This window comes from Parathielavia appendiculata, assembly GCF_033297405.1.
Source record: "Parathielavia appendiculata strain CBS 731.68 unplaced genomic scaffold N657scaffold_1, whole genome shotgun sequence".
Taxonomy (NCBI): domain Eukaryota; kingdom Fungi; phylum Ascomycota; class Sordariomycetes; order Sordariales; family Chaetomiaceae; genus Parathielavia; species Parathielavia appendiculata.
In genome coordinates this window covers 967,697-986,671 of record NW_026944220.1, presented here as the reverse complement: position 1 = coordinate 986,671, position 18,975 = coordinate 967,697, and the positions used below count along the sequence as shown (strand labels likewise).

At 56.5% G+C, this 18,975-nt stretch overlaps 6 protein-coding genes across 6 annotated transcripts; 2 read left to right on the top strand and 4 right to left on the bottom strand.

Annotated features, from left to right (window-relative positions):
- Positions 1 to 427: 427 nt before the first annotated feature.
- N657DRAFT_629477 (EF-hand) lies at positions 428 to 1,551 on the top strand (the record flags this gene model as incomplete). Its single annotated transcript, XM_062790888.1, has 4 exons — positions 428 to 468; positions 603 to 621; positions 704 to 1,025; positions 1,088 to 1,551. The coding sequence occupies 4 exons, from the start codon at positions 428 to 430 to the stop codon at positions 1,549 to 1,551; spliced, it is 846 nt and encodes a 281-aa protein (XP_062652127.1).
- Positions 1,552 to 3,843: 2,292 nt separating this feature from the next.
- Positions 3,844 to 5,371, top strand: N657DRAFT_563141 (uncharacterized protein; the record flags this gene model as incomplete). The annotated part of the gene is made up of 3 exons (XM_062788190.1): positions 3,844 to 3,957; positions 4,068 to 4,391; positions 4,457 to 5,371. 3 exons carry the CDS (start codon positions 3,844 to 3,846, stop codon positions 5,369 to 5,371), a joined length of 1,353 nt encoding a protein of 450 aa, XP_062652126.1.
- Positions 5,372 to 6,773: 1,402 nt separating this feature from the next.
- On the bottom strand, positions 6,774 to 8,482 carry N657DRAFT_667635 (uncharacterized protein). The gene is made up of 2 exons (XM_062795413.1): positions 7,815 to 8,482; positions 6,774 to 7,754 (listed from the first exon to the last, which is right to left on the bottom strand). Exons 1-2 carry the CDS (start codon positions 8,113 to 8,115, stop codon positions 6,826 to 6,828), a joined length of 1,230 nt encoding a protein of 409 aa, XP_062652125.1. The 5' UTR covers positions 8,116 to 8,482; the 3' UTR covers positions 6,774 to 6,825.
- Positions 8,483 to 9,324: 842 nt separating this feature from the next.
- Positions 9,325 to 10,601, bottom strand: N657DRAFT_652059 (uncharacterized protein; the record flags this gene model as incomplete). The annotated part of the gene is made up of 3 exons (XM_062794256.1): positions 9,325 to 9,605; positions 9,666 to 10,093; positions 10,156 to 10,601. The coding sequence occupies 3 exons, from the start codon at positions 10,599 to 10,601 to the stop codon at positions 9,325 to 9,327; spliced, it is 1,155 nt and encodes a 384-aa protein (XP_062652124.1).
- A 2,136-nt stretch (positions 10,602 to 12,737) lies between these two features.
- Positions 12,738 to 13,706, bottom strand: N657DRAFT_676152 (uncharacterized protein; the record flags this gene model as incomplete). Its single annotated transcript, XM_062795876.1, has 1 exon — positions 12,738 to 13,706. The coding sequence occupies one exon, from the start codon at positions 13,704 to 13,706 to the stop codon at positions 12,738 to 12,740; it is 969 nt and encodes a 322-aa protein (XP_062652123.1).
- A 2,595-nt stretch (positions 13,707 to 16,301) lies between these two features.
- On the bottom strand, positions 16,302 to 18,456 carry N657DRAFT_685907 (WD40 repeat-like protein). Its single transcript, XM_062796804.1, has 2 exons — positions 18,155 to 18,456; positions 16,302 to 18,102 (listed from the first exon to the last, which is right to left on the bottom strand). The coding sequence occupies exons 1-2, from the start codon at positions 18,370 to 18,372 to the stop codon at positions 16,686 to 16,688; spliced, it is 1,635 nt and encodes a 544-aa protein (XP_062652122.1). The 5' UTR covers positions 18,373 to 18,456; the 3' UTR covers positions 16,302 to 16,685.
- Positions 18,457 to 18,975: the final 519 nt, after the last annotated feature.

Below are 18,975 nucleotides of genomic sequence, written 5' to 3'. Positions count from 1 at the left end.
AAGGTGCAGTTTTGACAATATTCCAGTGAACAGTCTGTTGCGCATTTGCAAGACTTGCCGTAAGCCTGTTTCTAGACCCCCGCCTCCCTCTAAGGGTGTTCTGGGCAGAAACACAGCACAAAGCTGCGCCTTCGTCAACACTGGAAGAATGCAGAAAACCTAGAGGTTCTTTTGATCCCAGAGTCTGTTTCTCCACTCAATACACTGCCAAGGTGCTGCGGCTGAGACGGCAGGTCGATGAGGACTGGAGCCGCAAAAAAGCTTTGCTCAATTACCACCTGTTGCCTGCCACCTTGCAGAGAGCCTCGACCCTGCAGGACCCAACCCCAAACCTGACACATTCAGGAGGACAACTGGCGACGATCTCCTGCTCAGTCGCAACCAGCAACCAGCCAACACGCACACACACACCCGCACAACAGAAAACATGGCGTACAATAGGCCGTACAACCCCGATGAGTTGCCCAGGTGAGTGCTCGCGCAGACCGGCGCAAGTCGCAAACCCGATTTCACCGGCACGGGCATAGCCCGGCCATCGGCCAACACGTTTTGCCAGCCTACTACAACCGTGACCAGCGTGCCCTTGCTAACGCTGCGCTTAGGTTCGCAGAGCCGGAGCAAGTGAGATTCAACCTCTCCGTCAAGATCGCGGCCGCCGCTGGTTCTGGTAGCTAATCTTGCCCATCCTCTTACCCCTCCTCAGAAAGGGAACCTTAAGTCACCACTCTCAACTCAACCACCGCCGTCTTCACGATACGAATCCAAACCTCCCCCGCCGCGTCCCGTCGAGCACAGGGGCTCCGGCGACCCATACGGTACCCACCCGCAAGCACGGCTGTCACCTAGAAACACTGCCCTGCCGCCAGACCGGTTCGGCATGAGTCCACCCCCGACTGCCGTGGGCGCCCGGCCAACCCACCACAGCCTCCCGCCGGCCAGATCGCAACCGCCACCGAGCCCTGCGCCGCGCGATAGCTCCGCCGACCCGACTCTGCTCCCGCTCTTTAGGGCCGTCGACAAAGATGGTGGGCTCTCTGGGATGTGTCTCCCACCTGTTGAATACCGCTTACACGTTTGATCTCTACAGGCACCGGCCAGCTCTCGGAGAGGGAGCTTTCGGCGGCGCTCGTCAACGGCGATTGGACGGCCTTTGACCCGCAAACGGTGCGCATGATGATACGCATGTTCGACAGCGACCGCAGCGGCACCATCGGCTTCGAGGAGTTCTGCGGGCTGTGGTCGTTCCTGGCCTCGTGGCGGTCGCTGTTTGACCGCTTCGACACGGACCGCTCCGGCAATATCAGCCTGGACGAATTCAGCAACGCCCTCGTCGCCTTCCGCTACCGCCTCAGCGACCGCTTCGTCGAGACCCTTTTCCGCACCTACGACAAGCGCAACGAGGGCGTCATGAGCTTCGACCTCTTCGTCCAAGCTTGCATCAGCCTCAAGCGCATGACCGACGTCTTCAAGCGGTACGACGACGACCGCGACGGCTACATTACGCTGAGCTTCGAGGACTTCTTGACCGAAATCCTCCGCCAGCTGAGATAAAGATGCCGGGCCGAGTTATTGGATAATCTGGTTTGGACTTCCCATCTGTGCGTTAATGTGTCATAATCATGATCTGAGGACGGTTGGATCCGGTGGGTGGATGATTGCTATGAATCAATATCTCTATGATTTGCGTGCTGTTGATGTGGATAGGCTGCTGCGTGAATTGGAGAGGTACAATCACATACCTACCGACGAATGATGAAGTTGATACCCTGAGCCAAAGTACGGACCGTACCTTGGGGCCAAGGTGAGAACCAGTGCCCCCTTGGTCCCGACACCGAGGGCCCAAGCCTCTATCCAACCTTTGCAGGTTGGATACCTAACAATGTTTGGCAAATGCGATGATTCCAGTAACCTTCGGAAACCTGGAAGAGGTTACTGGTCCTCGATCAGCATCCAAGTGAGCTCCAAGCAGACGCCGAGGAGCCGGGCTTGTATGGCTGATTCTTACTCGAGATCAAGTCTTGTGGAATACCTACATGAATGCATTCAGAGGACTCATAATCGTTCCGAACATCTGGTCCACCCTTCAGGCTGGCAGCACGAGCTTTCAACGGACGGTGGGCCTACATGTGAAGGGTAAAAGTGAAGGGTAAACGTGAAGCGTCCTGGGTCCGCAGGGCTGTCAAGCGATAAGCACCGCCCCACAGCAGCCCACTTGCTCCGCAGCAGGCCATGGCGGCCATCCGGGGAGGGTCTGCCTCGGGGAAGAGCGAAGCCAAAATTGGAAGTTGAAGAGTGCATGCAAATTTCTGCCTACCGTTATGATATGCCTAAGGTTTTATAGCTAGCTTTTGTACCTCAAGACCGACCTTATGACCTTAGATTTCGACCAAGCTTTCCCTGGCACGACGGGAGCTTGCAGCTACATTGGGAGAGCTCCAAGCAAAGCCTGGGCGACCAGGGTCCTTCCAATCACAGCGGGCTTTGACATCCCCTTCTGGACGGGGCATTGGCGCCCCCCACCTCTCCGTGTCCCCGGGTTGCATGCTAGGAATCCGGCTTCCTCGACCGAGTCGGGCACTCCGTAGAGCGCCAGCCGTATCACTCGCAAAGTCCCGTCGCTCGAGTAAAGCCAATTGCCTGCGAGCTAATGCTGGACAGAGCAATCAGAATGTCCATGGTCAAACGAATCAAAGTCCTATATCCACGTGTTCAGATACATAGATGTGTTGAAACGACAGGCTTCCGATAACGACCAGGACCGCTTCCGGCTGTCAACAGGACAGGGCGGGATGAGAGACAGCTCGGGTCAGCCTGCCCCGATTGTTGGTTGTTTGCTGCAGTCAATCAAGGATCGAACCGGCTAATCACCTTCGAAAGGGCTCAAGAGGCATCGTCTTCATCATCATGAAATCTCGGTCGAGTTCATGTCGAGTTTCGGGACAAGCTACACAATACGGATAGCAGCTTGCTCTTCGAAGCTCCCCCACGTACCTGCCTAATAAGCGGTAATCGTCCCGCTCTTCCATGACGATACTGATCCTATGACGCCTGTCGAGCTCGGTCTGTCTATTCTCAAAAAAGGGCAGTTGCATGCCATCACTCAATGTTTCCATCGGAGGCAGTGCTGCCCTTGCACAGTGGGTTGAGAATAAATTCTGACTGTCTTCGTTAGTCGATACTTTGGCTCACTGCCAATGGAGGTGCGGTCTCATTCGTTTCATTCCTGGGATCCAAGAACAGACTGTAACTGCCGTCTTTTGGCTTTGAATTCCTTATTAAAAAGGTGAGCTCTCGTGTGTTGAACGCAAGACTTAAAATCATCGCGGCAGAAAGACAGTGAGTTGCAAAGCAGAGCTACCTACCTTAGGTGGTACCTTCCGGTGAAGGGTTTTATCGGTGCCTCCGAAGACAAGGTAGCTGGGCCCGGGTCACCAGCTTCGAGCCTGGGAGCATGCTTGTTGCTGGCCCCGCTCCCTCCCCGCTCTCCCATTCGAGCTGCTCCGTCCATTGTCCTGTTCTCGCCCGCAGGTCATTGCCACCACCTGCCCTCCCTCATCCTCCGAAACACCGCCTGTTACACCTGTCAGAGGAGCTTGGAGCTCTTTTCTCTTGACTGCTATCCCCTAACCACACATTTTCCCAGCTTCGAGACAACAAACATCAAATGTGAGAGTCTTCCGCATCGCAGGCCACTTACACGTCAATTGAGAGTCGCTTCGATCCCACCACGCCGCTATCTTATCGGATACAACAGCTACCACCTACGTCCTCCCCGCCAGCACCCCTCGACAACCGTCGTCACTCTCGCTTGGTGGGGCTACAATATCGTCAAGGACGCCCAAGATGCCGCCGAGGTCGTCCCTCACGTCTTCGTTTTCAATCACGGATGCCAACAATGAGGTTATCTGCCCCCTGCGGAACCAAGATGGCTCCAGTTGTCGCAAGCGCTGTATTGGGGTGAGTTGTTCCCGGGCCAGGCGCTGCTCCCATGTCGCCACCCGAACCCCTTTCAGCCGGACTGTTGCAATGCCTCGAGATGCACAAGATTGACGCGGCACAAACTTTAGGAGAAGCGGTATCGTTCTATGCAGGAGCATATTCGCCGGGCTCACCCCGAGCACTACATTGCCAAGCTGCCTGCGACCGAGGAGAGCTTCCTGCTCATGATCAACACTTCCCCCAGTGAGCGGCCTCAACCCCAACCCACTTCGGTCCCCCCACATGCACACCAGACCAAAGGGGCTTCCCATGGTTTTCGGCGAGATGAATCCAATGGTGCGGGTACTCCACGAAGATATGAAGAGTACTCAGGGGGGGCCATGTTCCCCGCGGCCGCTGCACTCGCCCAGCTGCACAACAACAAAAGCGATGCGGGGTGGGAATCCGAAATAGTGAGTGGCTGCTCTCTCCGGATACCTTCCCTATCGTGCACGATGGCTGACTTTGGGGCGCACAGGACTGGCACTCCGACACGGAAGGGGCGAGAAGACCTAGGTCATCCATTGAGCTGCCACCAATACAGCTGATGAGCGCCGATATTACAAGTGCGCCGCTGCCGAGTCTCGAACCGGGCAGACCGCGCGACTTGCTGCCGTCCATCATGTCCCATTCGCCTCCCGGCCGGTCTTCAACGCTCCCGCCACTTCACAGATCGCTAGGTCCCATTCGACCGCGGAAGCAATCAATATCGAAACGGGCGCACCACAGGAGGAAATCCAAGGGACCTGGGTCGGACTGGCTGCGTCGGATACAGAACGACGGTACCCCGGACTTTCTCAGGCCCGGAAGCCATGATAGGAAAGCTCTCTCGGCCGAGCCGTCCGGAGACTATGGTAAGCGGTGGGAGGATCTGATCGATGCGGCGGCCTCGGCAACGGAAGACATAGATGAGGACAGAACTCCAGTGAGTTTCAAGTTCCCTTCAATGCTCGACCCGCGCCTGACAGGCCAGATGCCGCAATCTCCGGTATCCATCCAGAGGTCGTCCCTGCCGCCTTTTGCCCAGAACGCTTTTACAAGCTACCAACAATCCCCCCTCCAACGTGCTCTCACCCCTCCGTCATACAACCCTGAAGCCCCTGAACCGTTTCCGTCGGTCGAGAGCGGCGAAAGCGGAGACACGTTCCATATCGATTCGCGGGGTTTGTCCGACTCGTCCCCGAGCTACTCGTCTCAGAACACGCAGATATACTGCGCCGCCTGTCAGGGCATCTCGCTGCTGAGGGAGTCGTACGCCTGTACCGAGTGCATCTGTGGTCTCTGCCAGGCCTGTGTTGACGTTCTGATGAGCGAGCAAGGCGCGCGCAGGAAGTGCCCCCGATGCGCAACGATCGGCGGCCGTTTCAAGCCGTTCCAACTCGACATTCGGTAGTTCAGCTGGTGATGCCGTGTCTTGCCTTGATCAACAGAACGACGCTCTTCTCTTACCTTTTTCATTCTTAACCATTCCTCATACCCCTTCTTTTCCCTGATCTACGTACTCAGAACAGTCATGGCGTCATTTTTTGGTGGTATATAACGGTCATTACGGCGCCAACAGCACATCTTGGAGAGGACACTTAACAGGATGGACCTTTGACATTTATGGCGCTGGGGAGACTGGATACGGCGGAAGATAGTCTCGACGACACGCACTTCACGACATCTCCAAACCCGCGCACGACGCAAACGAGCAATGGCGAATGTCACGCTACGACACGTTCACTCGGCATATCAACGACGTTGCGCTAGCAACGATCGGCCTTTCTTTGCATCATCGATTCGGCGGCGTTGGCGTGGATTTACCTCGGCTCTAAGAGAAGATCAACGGGAGTTCTTATACTGCTTTGAAGGCTGTTCTGTCCAGGGCTGGTACGACACAGGCGTTTTTGTCTCGCTTTCCTTTCACTAGTACCCTACGCGGCTCGCCCCTGTCCCTCGACCGACGAAATTTGAATTCAAATAGGAGGCTATTTCATAAGGTATCAAGGTATCTTAATCAAGTTTAGCAAACCTTGATGGTCGTAAGCTTGGCAGAGTTATTATTTCACTAATAATGGTAGCAGCATCCCTTCTGTTTGCGACCGAAACTCAATACCTATTATATATAGTATAGGTCGAAAGCTGCCTTATGCTCTTGAATCTCAGGTACTGCGAGCAGCGCCTCCACTCTGTTTTCGATTCCCCGTTTTGTGTGCCCCTTAAGCTGGCTCGTCAACTCACCAGCAGTCAGGACCATGGGTCTCTCGCCGAAACTGACCTGGCGGAGAACTTGAGCGTGCCATTGGTGAAGGCCACCGATGCGTTCCCAGTGAATGAGGCAAAGGGAGAAGCCTGGGCGATGCTAGTACTTTTGGTGGTCGTTTCTTTCATCTTTCCTACTGGAACCCGAGAACTGTGTCCTGTCGTTCTGCGGAGTGAAAAGGGGGACCACGGTCCCTGGGATTGTCCATGGCCTACCTACATACTCCCATGCTCGTTTTCCCTTCTTGGTCTATGCGGTTTGCGACTCGACTGCAGGCTTGCCATAGCCAGTTGAGAGAACTGTAGCATGTCTCGCCTGCTGGCGTTTCGTCCGAAATGGCTCCCCATGATGGTCGCATCCAGTCGACGTGGCAGCAAGGTATACCAATAACAATGAAGATGTCTTTGCATGTAGTGTCATGGCACCTAGGGGCGAGTGTCGCTCAATGCATTGTGCAGTTCCCCTGAACCAAGACCGATCCATATCCTGTTAGGCATTTCCGAGGCTCGGAGCAAGACCTTGGTTTTGAGATGCGACCATATATGATCCGAAAAAAGTGATAACCACGAGACACCTCCTAGCCCACAACATCAAAAGACAACTTAACGTCTCCCGGCTTGTTCGATAGCAGCATCTAGCTGTCGCTCCTCCTCTTCCAACCTGCGAATTTCCTCCTCCGTCATCCCCTCCTCCACCAAGTGCGCAATCGGCGTCGCCAGTGCCCGCGGTGTCGCCCGCCCCGGCGTTGCGCTGGGCACGCTCACCTGGGGCTCGTCCGTTGGAGCAACAGAAGCGGCGCGGACGCCGGGTGTTCCGGCGGCGGCAGCGCCCGGGCGGTCCGAGTACGGCGTGAACGACCGTGGTGCATCCTGCAGGGACCGGGGATGCGCCGCGGCCTCGACGGCGGCGGCGCCCGCAGCAACCGAGTCTCCGTGGACGGCGCCGTTCTGGTACGTGCCGCTGGGACCGGCCCCCCGGGCTCCGTCGTCGGAATAGGGCGAGTGCGGGGACACGTCGACGTCGGCGGCCGCCTCCTTCTCGGCCATGAGCTCGTCGGCGCGGTTGCCCGAGCCGTACGCCGGGCCAGGGTGCATGGCCTTGTTTTGCTGGCGCCGACGGAGGAGGTACCAGACAAGCCCGCAGACGAGGAGCAGGCCTATGGCGCTGCAAGCGACGGCGATGCCGATGACGGCGCCTTGAGCAAGCCCGCCGCTTGGGCTCGGGTCGGCAGGCTGGGTTGTTGGATTGCTTGAGCTCTCTTCAACTATGATGCCCGTGCTACCAGGTTCCTGGCCATCCTCGGTAGGTGTTACAGGAGGCGCACCCGTTTCGGCCTTGTGGGGCTTTGAAATGGTGTAGATGATGGCGTTAGCCGGTAACACGCCGGCCGGGAGAATGATGAATGCCCTGCTGTAGCTGGAGCCGTCGTTCCACTTCGCTTCAAAGAAGAGCGATTCGCTCGGTTTAAAGTCAAACCATGAGAGGTCGCCGTTGAGGAATTTCACATGGCCTCCGGTTTCGTTTGCATAAACTAGGCAGTCGCTGTTAGCATCCGTATCGACTCAAACCGCGCGAAAGTGGCGATACGCACCCTCAAGCCTGCTCGATTGTTGAAACTGGCTGAACTGTATGGGCGGACTATTCTTCCCAGAGGCAAGCTCCCTCTCACCCTGAATCCCAGGGGTAAAGCTCATCAACCTGACCTCGTTGACAATGATCTTGAATCCTGTCTTGACGGTCCAGCCAAAGGTCCGGCTACCGGTCGTAGTGTTATCGAGAGAGAGGACCGCCCCGTCCTCAAACCCCGTCGTAAAGGTAACATAATCCCCGTTCGCGGTGCCCAGGATCAGCGACACCGCGGCTAGCCAGCCCCTTCCCTTTGATATCCTCATCGCTGCTTCCGACCACACTTCAAGGCTCTCGGGTCTTAGTCGCTCCAAACTCGGAGAATCATCGTCCGGCGGACGTCTGCTGCTGCTGCTGCTGTTGTCGTCGATTCGGCAAGGCGGCGGCGGATGGTTTCCCGGACGTGGTCCCCAATTGTGTCGAGCGCGTGTCGTTCAAGAAGGGGATGAATGGGAGAAAAAGCTCAACGTCTGCATCTCGAAGGGGGGTTCGGCACCACTGCCGCTCCGCAGACCACACTTGGCCCAACCCCAGCGCTCAGCTGGGGGAGGAAGTGCGCGGTGCCATTTGCATAGCCCAAAGGCTGAGCGGCGCAGCTTCACCCAACCAGAGCCCCCTGTTCTGGCATTTACACCAAACCCGAAGTGGCACAACATTTTTGGGTGCTTGCATGTCTTCTTTGCCAATCCCTTGCCCATGCAAAGGCAAAGGCAATAAATCTGGAAAGTGGCTCGAGTTAAGGAGTACTCCGTACCATGACTGATTAGATAAATGCCTCGCTGTTTGCGAAGAGAAGAAACAATTTCTAAAGAATGTTTTCTGTGCATCTCTGTCCTCCTTGTGAGCAGAGCTTTTGAGGAGATTCGAGTGTCTCGCATTGGATACCATGCTTACCCCGAGTCTAACAAGCCTCAACCAATCGTTTAGCCAGCCAACCGCCCATCTCTGAATATAGCACCCGCAATCCAGCAGTGCAACACACGTTCTTGCGCCTACCAACGGACGAGCCGCATTCTTTTATTGAGGGAGACGGCCGCCAGCACCAACAGATCGGAATGCGCCGTCTGTGTTCGCGAGCAGATGATACCGTCCGCGAGGGAGATCCAGAAGAGAATTGGGAGCGGATCCACCTTTTATCACAGTCAATGGGTAAGGTAGTGTCAGCACGCCGACGGGCCTGAATCCCTTTCTGGCACCGATCAACTTGTGGTGGGGAGCGGCTGATCTTCGCACGCATCAAGGTTAAAAAGCGGCCGGGTCTTGGCCCCTTCCAGCCCTGCCTGTCGCCGTCTAGCGTTCACGTGACTTGTCAATAGTGCGGATAGAGGAAGTATTGCGAACTGGAGGATGCCAAAGTGATGGTTTTCTAGGTACAACAATACGGAGTATATGAAGGTACCCTGATGAATTGACGACCCAACTGCGACCAAGACGCCGTCCCAGAGCGGGCGGAGCCACGCATACTCGTAGTCTTATCATCGCTTCTGCTTGCTCGCCTGCTCCTTGAGCAGCAGATCCCGCATGGCTGCTCTCGCATTCCGGCTCCCACCAAGCTTCGGGCCTCGGAGGATCTCTTCTTGACTCTTGGCTCCGGGCTTGGCGGGCTGCGCTGGCCTCCTCCGCCGGTTCCGCTGCGCCATGGCATCCATAAACTCGCGCTTGAACTCCTCAGCGATCCGTTCGTCGGCAGCACCCTCTTCTGCCTCGATTGCTGCCGGGTTGGCCGCCTGACCTGACTGTGTGTCGTATATGTCGACTACTAACGCGTTGGCATCCAGCTGAAACCAGAAATGCAGAGGGGATTTTGACCACTCACGTCTATTCTCGCTCAAGAAGGCCTCGACAAGCTGGTCTCGCTTGATATCGTCGCTATTGCGGCGGTTTCTTGGTCTGAGGGGTTTGCCGTCCCGCCCAAGCCGAACTTTCCTTGGCCGTCCCTTCCCCTCCTCGGCCTCCTCCTCGTCGATCTGGCCTTGCAATCGCCTTCTGGCGCGCTCCGTCATCTCGATGTTTCGCGCGCGAGCCTCGTCGCCGAGGTCAATTTCGAGGAGTCGGCCGTGGAGGACGCGCTGGGAATCGGCCAGCCCGCCAGAGGCGCCGAGGTTCGGGCCCAACTGGCCGTCGCCTGTCGATACACTGCTCTCCTCGCGCCTCTGCTGCTCCAGCTGTTGCTGTTCTAGCGCCGCAGCGGCTTCTGCGGCGCGCCGCTTTCGTCTAGCCAACTCGGATTCTACGTATTCCTCCCTTGCTTGATCAGCCACTGTTCCCATTTGGCTGGTGGCTGGGTAGGGTGAAGGCGAACTCACATGTGCTTGTTGACCAGCTCACCGACGAGCCCAGTTTGTGGCGCAAAGCGTTTCGAGATGCCGCCAATCAAGGCTGTCTCGGGGCCTTGCTGAGCGTCGGCGCTGCCGTGAAAGACGAGGCTCTGTTCCGTGTTCTCCTCGCTTGTTTCCCTGTCGTCATCAAGACCCGAAGACGCTGCCCGGAATCCCACACCACCATGCTTGTGTTTTCGGGCGTTTCGTAGCCGTAGAACCTCGGCGACCGAGAGCACTTCTTCATCTTCGGCTCGTTCGGCGGGGATGGCAGGTTCGGTGCGCGATGCGATGGGGGCGGCCTCGGTCGGAGTCTCGCAACTGCTGCCGGCGCTCTCTGGCTCCTCTGCTCGCTGGCGAAGGATCTTCCTTTTCTTTACAGGGCGGAATACTGCTTGAGGTGTTGATTCAATTTCAGCCTTGACCGTCGCCATTGCTGTTTGGCGATGTTTGTGACAGTGGTGAAGTGGGCGATGTTGTGGCGAAGATGGGAGAGTTCCACCAAGGTGCAAGACCAGGGCGAGCCAGGCTACAAATACATGTCAGTCGCACCCAACCCTGACCCGCAGTCAGAGACCGGGCCTTTGAAACCGAACTTTTACTGCAGCAAGGCAACACTTCCAAATGTACACTGCTCACAAGGTGTACAGCACACCCAGGCGGCGCAAAAGTCGTGCACCGCGAAGTTCACTCTTTACTTGGGCAATGCTTTGCATATCTTGGGCAGCCTTGTCAATTAGGCACCTAGATAGGTACCTACCCACGGTGTCGGTTTTCGGCCTCGAACAACCAACAATGCCGGAAACAGACCTACGTCGTCTCATCAGTGAGCTACGCAAGTAAAAAGAATACTAATTTTTGAGACACAGACTGGGTCCCTTGGCCCCTTTCAGTCTCTTCTCAGTCACCGACATTGATAGCAAGGCCGTCGCTATAAGATATCCCTCGGCAGCCCGTTGACCTGATCAGAGATTCAGAACTATCTCAACTGATCCACAGGACTTACGCTCTACGGCTCCTACGCCTCAGATCCCAAGACCAGTGTTGGCCCATAAGCTACCAGAGAATATCTCAAACGACCTATGCCCGAGTCCTTCGGCCTGCCCGCCCAGCCTGAATAACTCGGCCGGCCGACCGGCCTTGTATTTGGATCGGCGGACCCCACCCGGGTGATCGACTGAGAGCGCGGCCGACGGTCATGGCCCACTTTTCCGGCTTTGTCTCCCCCCGATGAGTCGGGACCGACTTCCATTGTCTTCCAGAATAGCAGCCAACAGGGCAGAGGAAGCCACTGGACCGACCGGCGGACTACGGTAGCATTTTATGGAAGACCAGATGGGGTGGAGATAGCATGCCCCATCCGTGTGTTGGCTAGAGGTTCCGAGGCCCAACAAGACTTGTACTCGGCAACGACGTGGTACGTGAACATACATCAGAGATACCTAGTAGCTGGTTGCGCATCCTTATTTGTTTCCTGCTTGTTCTGAACAGCCATGGGCGGTCGGCGGCGTTGTTGCTGAGCTGATCTGTCCCTCTAGGATGAAAGTGCATCCGTACCTGTGTAACAGGAAGATCGGACATCGAAGTTATTGCATCATCTGCCACTCGCCATGACGTGCCGACCTGTAAGAGCTATGCATCTATCCTGTGCTCTCCCCAGAAGAGTTGGTTCCGTGCATGCGCTACGGGTGCAAGTTTAGGTGCCCACATCGACATCTACAAGGTCAGTTGCAACCACAGCATGCGCCGATGCATGGCCAAGCGTTCACTCGATCATTCGCCTCAAACCGTGGCGACCGAGAGTAGGCCTAATAACAGCTACCTTCCACGGTTGCTTCTATTTCCGTATTCCGGGTGACGATCGGAACGGGTGGGCACCTCTCGGCCAGCACACTGGCAAGCAAGGTCCGTTTTACCGGCCGCACCCTGACGTCTCACTCAATACGAAGACATGTCATCACCACCAAAGTACCACACAGACACCAATCCCGAGCAACGTGCACCAAAAAGGCATCATGAAAAACAGAGCAACGATTGTCGCCATCCTAGAACAGCGCAAGGGAGTATCTCAGTAGGACAAGCCGAATCCAATCAGAAAATGACAAGGAGTAGCTGCCCCTCGTTTTCCCTCTCCTAACGCCGCCGTGTACCTGCTTCCTGCTCCTGCTCCTTTCCCCAAAAGCCCATGCCCTCCCATAATATGTGCTGCTATTTTGTCCACGCATGGCAGACTGCAGCAAAATGAGCGAATGTGATGTGATGTAGCCATGATCCCTCCAGACCTTGCGGCCAGGAGGTAGATGCTGAAATGCTGCTCCTCGCGCAGTCGAATCCTAACACCATATACCGTCAAACATCAGATAACCCCCCTCCCATCCCTCTCGGATCGCAGCTCCACCTCGACATACCTGCCTTCGTCGTAGAAACTTCACAAAGTCCCGAAATATGTACAGAGAATGGCAGCCGCGAGCCAATGACTCAGATGGTCGTGTCGTATACAGCGCGGCTGCGTTGCTTGAAATGCCCACCACAACGGCTCTCTCTACAAGCACGCAGAATTCAATCATCGCTCAGATCCATGCCGCCGCGACCGGCCTAGGCGCGGGGATTATGAAGCTCGCAAACAAGGCGCGGACCTCGCTCAGGTACTCGTCGGCGCTGAACTTGCGCAGGCCCCGCGCGAGCATCTCCTGCTCCTCTGCGTCGTCCACGCCGGTTGTCACCTGCTCCTTGACGCCGTACTCCTCTGCGAGCTCCGACACCTGGGCCAGCTCGGGCCCGAACGGGTGCTGGATGAGCGGGTGTTGCGTGTCCGAGTACTCCTTCCTGTGCTGTTGTTGATGCTGCGACTGGCTGGGCGGTTGCGGCCGGGGAGGCGAGGCAGGTGGGAATGGCGCGGTCGCGCTTGATGCCGAAGCGGAAGCCGCGCCCGAGAGCTTGGATTTGTGGTGGTACATCGGGGTCGAGCTGACGCTGGTATTTGTGCTGGTGGACGACGACCGCGAGAAGCTGAAACTGGCTTTCGTCGAGACGGTGCGATGGGACTGCTGTGATAGTGCTGACGCCGACCGTTGCCGCACGAGGGTGTTGTACGGTTTCTGGGAGTGCGAGACTGTGCGTCGTGGGATCACTGGCACTTCTGGCTGTATCGCGGGCGCCGGTGCCTGGTGGTGGCCGGGGGCGGCGAAAAGGCTCGACAGGTGGTTTGGTTCCGGTGAGAGAGATCGCTTTGAGGAAGACTCGACGTCGGGACTTGTGGGGGGAGTGGTGCCGTTTGTGAGGCCGCTGTCCGACATGTCGTCGTCGGATCTCTGGGAAGAGCCCGTGGAGGACGCCGACATGGGATGGATATCTGGGGCATTGTATGACAGCATATTGGTGGTGTGAATGAGTTCAATTGGGCTCGAGATCTTGTGGCGGAGAGAGCCGACTGATGACTTCAAGTTGGTCGAGTTGCTGTGATGGGGTGCCTTTCCTGCCTCGGCCGCCTCCAAGCTCTGCTTGACCCTTCGGGTCGTGAATGCCCGAGCGAGCGACATCGTGTCTAGTCAGAATTTTCTCCCTCTTTTCGGCTGAGAATCAACGTCGACGGGGAAGTCCGAAGGGAATGGTAAATCTGCTGAAGAAAACCCAGCCCCAGAGGAGGAATCAAGGCAGAGGCCGAGTATCGAACCACCTCCCACTCAAAGATGCGGGTCGGGGGGAGAGGGGGGAAAAGGGGGGGGGGGGTGTTCGACCCAGATTCGTTGAAGGCGGTTCTCGGTGCTTTTCAGTCGACGAGGAAGTGGGTGAGCGTTGAAACACGTCAAGCCGACAACCTGTGTCGCTTCCCCGAGACGGTGAAATCGTTGGAACGCTGTCAGGTCTCGTGATTTCAACGCCGGTGTGACGTGGCGCTGAATGGAACTTGCGTGCGTTTCGTAGCACACCTCCTGATGAACGTCACGGCGGTCGGTTCACACACCCTTTCGCAGATCAACCCGAATATGCCGTCGACCGTATGACCCTTCGTAAGGATCAGTTAGCAGAATGTGTGACCCAAATCAAAGTACTTCCGGACTGGCGAACTGTGGCTGTAAGGCGAGTCAAGAATGAGAGTTGAGAATGCAAGAACTTTCGGCGGCTTCCCACAGAAATAAGCCAGCAGAACAATATCAAGGGATTTGGTTGCGCGTGGATCCAGTCCGGTTATGTTGCAGTCAACGGTCTTTTGATGCCGCTGTTTTCGCAGAGGGATCGTGTGTTGACCGTACACAGTCGCGGTTCTCGTAGTTGAGATGATGCTCTTTGGCTTGCAGTCGAGGAAAAGCCTCGAGATGAGTGGAATGAAGAAGGAATGGTAGCTGCTCCGAGAGTCCAAATGGGCCCGCGATAAGGAACTCCGAATAGCTTAAGAGACTCGTTGAAGGAGAGTGTGTAATGCCGTTCCAAAAAGATCGGAGGGAAGCTCAGAAAGGAAAGGTTGCACGGAAGACGGGAGGGCACAAAACATAAAGAGAAGGGGTATGGGAGGTTTGGGGTTCGCAGCCAGACCTTACACAGCAGACGGCAAAATCAAGAGGTAGATGTAGCGGATACACTTCCTGCCACTTTGTAGAGGGGCCGCTGTGAGTATCGATACATCCGGATCAATGTCACCCCCATTGCGTGGTCCGGTTTTCTCCCACGAGCAGCAAGGAGAGGGATTCGCCCGAGTCTGCCAGAACAAACCACACTGGCATGATCAGCGAGGCCGGGCTGGTCGTGCCGTTTCCAGAGAGCAAGCCCAACTAACCCGCCACCAGGGCCTGACCCGCGAGTCCTTGCCAGCGGTCCCTTACACCATCCCTGTGTCCTGGTTGGCCCGCCTCTCAGGCCCGGCTCGACTGGACCAATGGGAGTTGATATTGCCAATCACCCCCCCTTTAGCTCGGTGGCAATGGCAGGGAAGACGGCAGCTCGATATGAAACCAAGAACAGTGCAAGAACTCACGGGGTCCGATGCTGTGTGTATATTACAACGTGGGAGAAAGCATACGATTTCAAGACTATGTCCCCCAACGTCGATAGCTAGCGTGCTGTTAGGCAGAGAAAAAGTACCACGCGGTTGAATTCTACATACGTCGATGGATCTGCTTCACAGGTCGACTCGACACTCACTCAGATCGGGCAGATATCTGCATGTCTGCATCAGTGTCGTGTACCTGCATTGAGCATAAGCCCAAGAAGCAGGCATCGACGTGGTCGCTCAACCGAGGCTCCACGTTCACTGACAAGCAGTTCGGACGATCGCAGACGGGCCTGCTCACGTCAACGACTTTGAAAGTCACTTACAGAAACATCTGAGAAGGAGGCCGCATGTGGCTCTCCGGGCCTGGCGTCACACATTAACCACGGCCAAGCGATCTGATAGGCCACGCATCGTGAGCAAGCTCGCAAGGTGATGATCGCCCTTGCCCCTCCCCATCGTTGTTCCAAAACTTCAGATTTTGCCTTGTCCACTGAGGGCTTGCGATTCGGTTCTGTTCCTGCAGTTGAAACGAAGCTAAAAAGCACAACGAGGCGCTAATTGGTTGAATTTCATGCTAAGGCTGTTGCTTCTCGGAACGGCAATCCCATCATGAAACCGAAGCTTCTTGAGAGCCACCGAGGAGATGCGTGGCCTTCCCAATTGTCTCTTCCGCATCCTGCTATGCGCGCGGCTGATCTCGACATCTACACAGTACACAGGGCGTCTCAACCTTGGACCTTGTCATCATCCCAACTCCCAACATGAGCATTTGTCGATTGAACACCAGAGACAAGCGCCCGTGCTCCTGGCGATAATCCTTAGCTGGGGAAACTGAGCCGCCGGCTCCACGTGGAGGGACTCGACTCCGCAGCGAACACCCACTCTGCCAAGACAATGCCCTCTTTTGAACCCTCCGAGCCTCCACATGCTGCCTGGCGTCAACGTGGACGTGTAAGGACCACGACAAAGTTCGAGGTATCAAGGCAGTGAAGGAATAGGAAGTTGCCCATTTCTTCTCATGATACAACTTAAAAAGAAAAAAAAAGAATAAAAGGGCACAGCACAGTTGTGAAGATCAATATGATCCCCCACACTTGTGACTCGGGCGGTGACGGGCCGCAATCCCCGACCCCGAGACCTGGGCACCGACGAGGCGATCATGGACTGGCGTATAAACTGGCCCGCCGCTAGTCTATTGTCTACCGGAGCTTTCATCATGCGCACCCGTTTTGGGACCGGAGCTGGATACAAGAGTCCACAACGCGAGGAACTCAACTCACATGTGCAACTTCCGATTCCTTTGTCAACTCTTCATCGGCGTAAGTATAACATCGACCTGGGTATACTGCACAGTACACAGTAGACGCTACAATGTATCATGGTATGCGACATGCCGAAACCACGGAGACAGAGGAAAGGAGCATGAGATGCCGATGCGGGGTATCTACGTAACTCGTTCCAAGATGGCAAGGTACAAGTGCCTAGGTAGTTCGAAACAACAGATTCATCGATTCCGGCTGTGTGATCCTCAATCCTCATCCATTGAGTCCCCATCATGACTTAGCCTAGCGCCATCATCGTCCTCATCTTCGTCATCCTCCTCCCCATTCTCCTCCTCCTCCTCCTCCTCGCTGCTGCTGCTCTCGTCATCCTCCACGGCAACCAGGCGATCCTCAACCGCACCATCACCCGGCTCAGCCTTAGCCGGCACCCTCTGACCAAACGCCTTCCGCACACCCGGGTTCGTGCTGGTATCCCAGATCGACACGGTGCCTTTGCTGCCGGCAACCGCAAGTCGGAACGCAACCTCCTTATCCGGGCCAAAGCTCGTGGAGAAGACCTTGCCGACGTCAAAGTCGCGCGAGACGACCAGCGACGGCCCCTCGGCGCCGATGTTCCAGAGCTTTACCGTCCGGTCGGTCGAGCCCGTCGCCATGAACCCGGGGATCACGGGGTTCAGGTCGAACGACGAGACGGACTCGTCGTGGGCCTGGAGCTTCCAAACCGTCTTGCTGACCGCGGGGTCCTTAGAGGCGTGGCGGGCGTCAAAGTAGTAAATGATGCCGCGCTCTGTCGAGACGTAGAAGAAGTTGGGGTCGTGCGGGTCCCACTTGACGTTTTCGATGTCGCTCTCGACGCCCACCTTCATGGGCTGCTCGCCCGGCGCGCGCATGTCGGCGATGGCGGCCGTGCGGTCGTAGCTGCCGCTCAACAGGATCGTCGACTCGGCCGGGTGCCAGGCCAGCGAGCAGACCTTGTCGGTGTGGTAGCTGTACGACTTGGCGCACTTGGTCGTGTGCAGGTCCCAAAGCTTGACCGTCTTGTCTGCCGACGCCGAGGCAAGCAAATTTCGGTGTTTCCGGTTCGCAGCGAGAGCCAGGACTGCATCGACGTGGTACTCGTCGTTTGCCTTCTTCTTTTTCTTCTTTTTCTTCTTGTCTTCCTCGGCATTGCCCCCTTGCCCGAGGATGGCGTTCGGGTACATGCAGTCCACAGTGTCCAAGTCCCAGATTTCAATGTCTGGGTCAAACGTGCCAATGGCGACAAAATTCCCAACTCCGTCTTTCTCGACGCCAGGCTTGCTGACGGGTATGTCGAGCCACTCGAGGCAGAGTGGTATCGCGGGCAGCATAATGTCGTGGTGGACATAAAGGTTGTCGGCCGAGTCCTCGTACACGTAGACCTCCAGGTGGGCAAGCTCGTCCTCCACTTTGGCTGCTAATAGCAGGTTGTCCGTCGCCAGAATCTGCAGGTCCTCGCGGTCTTCGTCCTCGTCTTCAGCGTCGTCTTGGAGGGTTATGTACGGGTCGTCCTTGTTGGATTCGTAGTAGGCTAGTGACTTGACATTCCCAAACATGCCCATAGACTGGCCCTCGCCCTGTTGGTCGTCATCGTCGTCATAGTGCTCTAAATCATATTCCTTCAGATCGTCGTCAATCTCAATGCTGCGAGCAGTGTTAACACGGACTCGGGAATGGTGTGAGACAGGGCACCAACTCTGAGGCGTCATCGTCCTTTGCTGCAGAGTCTTCTTTCTTTCCTGGCTTAGCCTCCTTCTCTTGGGCCTCCTCGAGGTCTTCCTTGGCGTCGTCAAGCTGCAGTTTGGCCAGGTTTGCGATTCGCTCGAATTCTTCCTCGTCAAAGTTGTACTTTGTCGGGAAGGGTGCCGCAAAGCCGCGCGGCACCCAGGCGGTGGTTGTGATCATGGAAGACATTTTGGCAACAAACAACAGGCTTGGCCGCGATATGGTCCTGGGGAGACCCGACAGATGCTTCTGATTTCGCCGAAGTTCGAACTCGTTTCGAAGATTTCGTCCCACAAGCTCAACTTTTTAGTGGGGCACGCAGCGGGGCTTATTTATCTTATCAGTCTCAGGACGGCCGCTTCGTTCCTCTTGGCTGCGTGTTGCTGGCGCCCGGGATCAACAACCGTCAGCCACCTCCGACACCGACTGGGAGTCGTGCCATCTCTTTGCGCTATGGTCCGCGACTACGAGGACGACCGGTTCAGCAAGCGGCGAAAGCTTGACTTCAACCCGCTCCGCTCCGACGACCGGTTCGGCGACTTGCCATCACGCGTTCAAAACAGGAGCAATGGCAGCTTCAATTCGCGAAGCTCGACGCCGCGAGCCGGGTCGCGTCTTGCTGGCGCTGCCACACCCCGGCAGCGTGAGTTTGATGGCCCAGAGCCCGGGCTGGATGACAATGCCGTCAACGCGCTTGACCGTGACTGGTACGGCGGCGACGATGACCTGGGTGGCCACACGTTTGGCGACGAGACACACAACCCGTTCGGCGACGAGAGTGGATGGGCCGCG

Excerpts from the sequence above, each read along its gene's own strand:
- N657DRAFT_685907 (XM_062796804.1), bottom strand. The coding sequence starts at position 18,372 with ATGTCTTCCATGATCACAACCACCGCCTGGGTGCCGCGCGGCTTTGCG. Across the intron at positions 18,103-18,154 it reads AAGGACGATGACGCCTCAGA|CATTGAGATTGACGACGATC; the intron begins GTTGGTGCCCTG and ends CACTGCTCGCAG.
- N657DRAFT_667635 (XM_062795413.1), bottom strand. The coding sequence starts at position 8,115 with ATGAGGATATCAAAGGGAAGGGGCTGGCTAGCCGCGGTGTCGCTGATC. Across the intron at positions 7,755-7,814 it reads ACAATCGAGCAGGCTTGAGG|TTTATGCAAACGAAACCGGA; the intron begins GTGCGTATCGCC and ends GCGACTGCCTAG.